Below are 5,299 nucleotides of genomic sequence, written 5' to 3' on the forward strand. Positions count from 1 at the left end.
AATATATTTTTTCCTTTTTGTGATTTACAAACTATTTATTTGCTATTGACAAAAATTTTGAGTATTATCTATTCAATTTATCTTAGTTAAAATTTAATTTTTTTCAAATAAAATAATTATATAAAATAATTATTTGAAATTACAAAGTGAATGTAAATGTTGGACTAATTTCTTTAAAAAAGTTTCTAAAAGTAGCAAATTATTCATAGGTTAGATATAATTTAGTAAACAAAACACAATAAAGTATTGCTTGCACTAGTGGTAAGGTTGTGCTCTACTTACTTAGAGGTCAAGGGTTCAAATCTTTGGTACCTACAATTTCAATGTAAAATAGTTTTGAAATTTGATTTAAAAATCAACAGGTCGAACCGGTCCAAAAATTATTCAAAAATCACCTATTAGCCTGGCCACTTGCATTTATATAAGGGAAAATTTCATAACTAAGAAATTAATTATGGCACATTTCAAAAACAAGAAAACAAGTTTCAAATTTCTAAAATCAGATTTTTATTAAAAATTATTTATAATTTAATTAGTTAATTAATTATTTTATTAATTAAATATATTTAGATCACGGATCTATACAATTTGGTCACAAATTAATAATATAATTAGTTACTTATTATTTTTTGGTCACAAATCAAAAATTTTATGTCACAAATTTTTTTACAATTCGCAATTTAAAAATTTTGTAAGTCACAATTTGTTTATTGGTTACAAATCCAAAAATAATTAGTCCCAGATTAATTTTTAGTCACGACTTATTATATTATTGGTCACAACTTATTTTTCGGTCATAAATTAAAAATTTTATAGGTCACATATTATTTTTCGATCACGAATAAAATTTTTTATAAGTTACAGATTAATTTTTCGGTCACAACTCAATAAATTATAAATCACAAACACAAATTTTATAGGTCTGATTAATTTTTCGGTCATAACTCAATAAATTATAAGTCACAAACACAATTTTTAGGTCACATATTATTTATTAATTTTAGTCACGAATTAATTTTTGGTCACACATATCAATTTATTGGTCACAAATCAAAAATTTTATAAGTCACAAATTATTTTTCGATCGCAAATGAAGATTTTTTAAGGTCACAATTCAAAAATTTTGTAGGTCACGATTTATTTGTTCGTCACATAAGTCACAGATCACAAATATTATAAGTCACACATTATTTTTTTTAGGTCACATACTATTCTCGACCATAATTTATCATTTTTAGTGGTCACATATTGTTTATTGATTACAGGTTAACCAATTTAATGATCACGATCAATCAAATAATACATGACCACCACCAAACCACCACTCCCTTCAACAACACCATCGCCCGAACCACTAGCACCATCACTGACAACAATGCTATAGTCTCAAACAAAAAATCAACTCCAAAATTATCAACGTCATCGTCGCCACCACCGCCACACCAACACCACTGTCGCTGCCGCAGCACCACGACCATCCCTACCACATCTCACCATCACGGCAAACCAACCACATAACTCCACAAATCTACCACGCCGCCACCGCCACTACAATCGCAACCACCGTTCCCACCACCACTGCACATCACCACTCACCCACCAAACACATCGCACCGCACCACCAATGACAGTCGCAACCACCAAAACTCAAAATCCAACCATACCTAACCACGAACCCCACCGACAACCACTGATCCAAAACCACAAATTCGGCACCACCTCGTCGCCATGCCAACATCGCCTCACAACCATCAACGGCGCCACAGATCTAAAACCATAAATTCGGCTACGCCAGCACTGCCTCACAACCATCAGCAACACCTCGTCACCTCAAATGTCGCCCACGATAGCCGCACGCCATTCACTAGATCTGTGGCGCGACCACCCATTCACCACCACATATGCTGCGCCCAGCGGCAGCGAGAGAGGTGACAGGCGACGGTAGGCACAGTGGTGCTGCTCGATCGTGATCTTCGCTGGGAAAGGGTTGAGAGAGAAAGAGAGAGAAGGAGGCGATGGGGAAGGGCTGAGAAAGAGAGTGAGAATTGAGAAATGTGAGAGAATTAGGGTTATATTTATTTTATAAGAATATTAATTAAAATAAAATTTCTGATTTTTGAAATGTTAAACTTCTCCTCTGATTTTAGAATTCAAAATTTTAATGCTAGGGTTTTGTGTAATTTTCACTTTATATAAAATAAATTGGCCCAGCCCGATCAAGGGCCCGGATCACCGATTTACTTTGCCGACCGTTCGGGCCGGGCTGATTTTAAGAACTATGCTTCAAATGATATATGGAGGGAGTATTTATAATGTTACAAATGAAACGATATCTGTTGGATGAAAATCCACGTGGCCTTATTTTCTTGGCCGAAGCATACCATTATAGGCATCAATTTGACTTTCTTAGCCTGTGACGCATTTAACGCTTTTACAAAGAGTAGCCACTCTATTGCCTAAAGTGACAAGACATGATATTTTACTCATTACAAAAGCCACATCAATTATTCCAAAAGGATCTTCTACATAAATTCATAATCCTTTTTGTGTGGGTCGTCATTTGCTATACTTGAGATTCGGCTTTGACATGTGCCGATCTTCATCACCTCTGCAAACAACTAAGTTTAGCTTCAGGGCTTCGGCATTGACATAGGACTGCTTCTGTGGATGTGATTTTCCATGGAGTGGGTTCGCTAGTTCAATTTGAGGAAAAAAATATATATATATATATGTTGAGGTCATTTTAAGGTTAACAAACTGTGAAATGCATAAATTATACATGACTCATGATTGAACCTAATTTTTGGAATCTCGTCTGATAAACCTTGGAGCTTGTAATTTGACGACAAAACTTGGATATGCACTGGTCTTAAACGTAAAATGCGTCAATATTGTGAGTTTTGAAATAAAATCCAATTCAACGACGTTTTGAAATAATAAATAAAGTTTAAGGACCATTTGTACATATATTTTAAATAATAATAAGGTGTTAAGATCTAAGTGGAGAAATTATTTAATTGATGAGATTTTGATCCAATTAAATCCCACCATATCATTTGTTGGTAAATTATTTTGTAAATTATTATGTATAAGTAGCACAACCGTAAAACGATGCTCAAAGAGAGAGCCACCAAATCAATTGTCCATCAAATTTGATTGGCAATATCAAATTTTGTACTAATGAAAAACAATTTTATGAGTTTAAGGGTTTCTTTTTCATTTTTGAAATCACAAATGATTTTAAAATACGAGTTAAAGTCCATGCATTATTTGCATAATTAATCCTACTATATTGTGTTCCAACTTCCCAAATTTACAATGTTATCTTATTGGACGTACATCGAATAGTGTATCCCATGCTCTTATAACCATGCACCGTGCAATTTTTACCCATGCACTTTTGGCTCTGTTTGAGCACCATTTTGGGGAGAATGACTATTCTAATAGTAATTTTTCGGAGAATGTATTGATAAAATGTGAAGAAAAATTTGAATTTATGTATAAAATTATTTTATAGGAAAAATGTATTATAAAAAAATTGAAAAAAAATAATAATATTTTAGAGAATGTTGCTCAAATGAGTAAAAATACATTCTTCAAGTAATTTGATTGTACTTTAGTGACCATTTGTTCAATTAAGGGGGGAAATGTAATTAAGAGCTGCTACATGATTTTTTAGAGTTGCGTTCCATAAACAGGGTACTTTTGAAATTAGACAAGTCAAAATGCCCTTTTTTCACTTTGACCAAATTTTTTTGTCAATATTCAAAATGGCCATTTGTTGAGTAAAAAATAAAATATCCTTAAATAGTTTATACAATTACAAAGATAGAATTTTTTTAAAAAGACAAAAATACCCTTAAGTTACAAATTAAAAAACCTAACATTTTTCACTTTATATTTAATTATTTATTTCAAACACTTACTCCAATAAAAAAATAATATTTAATTTACTTTCTTATTTAAATATTACATTAATTAATTATGGTTATGTATATTATTTATTTAATATTTAATTAATCTATTTAATTATTTATTTAATCACTTGTTTAAATAAAAAAATTAATGTTTAATTTGATTTCTTAGTTAAATATTTCATTAACTAACTATCTTAATTGATATATGTTTATTTAATTAATTATTTAATTATATATTTTAAACACTTACTCAAATAAAAAAAATTATATTTAATTTGGTTTCTCTTTTAAATATTACATTAATTAATTATCTTAATTGGTCCTTATTTAATTATTTATTTTAAACACTTACTCAAATAAAAAAAATTAATATTTAATTTGGTTTCTCGTTTAAATATTTCTTTATTAATTACCTTAATTGGTTGTGTATATTGTTCATTTAATATTTAATTATTTATTTAAATAAAAAGTTAATATTTATTTTAATTTCTTATTTAAATATTTTTTAAATTAATTGTCTTAATTAGCTATGTATATTATTTTTTAATTATTTATTTAATCACTTAATTAAATAAAAAATTAATATTTAATTTAGTTTCTTATTTAGATATTTCATTAATTAATTATCTTAATTGGTATGTATATTATGCATTTAAAAATTAATTAATTAATTTAATTATTTATTTAATCACTTATTTAAATAAAAGAATTAATATTTATTTTATTTCTTATTTAAATATTTCACTAATTAATTATCTTAATTAATTATGTATATTCTTTATTTAATATTTAATTACTTTGTTTAGTTATTTATTTAATCACTTAATTAAATAAAAAAATAATATTTAATTTAATTTCTTATTTAGATATTTCAGTAATTAATTATCTTAATTGGTTATGTCTATTATTAGTAATTAATATTTAATTACTTTATTTTAGTTACTTATTTATAATATACTAAATATCACATAAGAGGAGAATCATTTTTTGGACGATTCTATCCCTATTACTTACATGCCTTATGATGATTCAATTATTTATTTACATTCATGTATAATAATAACTAACATTTATTTATAATGTGGACGTGTCAAAGCAGTTTGAAAAGGAGGTCAATAATTAATTGTATAAATTCATATATTTTTTGTATGCATGTACCCTAACGACAAAGTTCAGTTCATTATCTATAATATACTAAGTATCACTTGAGGGGAGAATCATTTTTTGGACGATTCTATCCCTATTACTTACATGCCCTATTCAATTATTTATTTACATTCATGTATAATAATAATTAACATTTATTTATAATGTGGACGTGTCGAAGTAGTTTGAAAAGGAGGTCAATGATTAATTGTATAAATTCATATATTTTTTGTATG

At 28.0% G+C, this 5,299-nt stretch overlaps 1 protein-coding gene across 1 annotated transcript in view; it reads left to right on the forward strand.

Annotated features, from left to right (window-relative positions):
• The first annotated feature begins 1,728 nt into the window (after window positions 1-1,728).
• LOC111380627 overlaps window positions 1,729-5,299 on the forward strand; it is an 8,378-nt gene continuing 4,807 nt past the window's right edge. The window contains exon 1 of the mRNA XM_023004243.1: window positions 1,729-1,928. Within this exon, the coding sequence (XP_022860011.1) occupies window positions 1,729-1,928 (200 nt within the window). The remainder of the gene's footprint in view (window positions 1,929-5,299) is intronic.

The sequence above is a fragment of the Olea europaea genome, unplaced genomic scaffold, assembly GCF_002742605.1.
Source record: "Olea europaea var. sylvestris unplaced genomic scaffold, O_europaea_v1 scaffold2179, whole genome shotgun sequence".
Taxonomy (NCBI): domain Eukaryota; kingdom Viridiplantae; phylum Streptophyta; class Magnoliopsida; order Lamiales; family Oleaceae; genus Olea; species Olea europaea.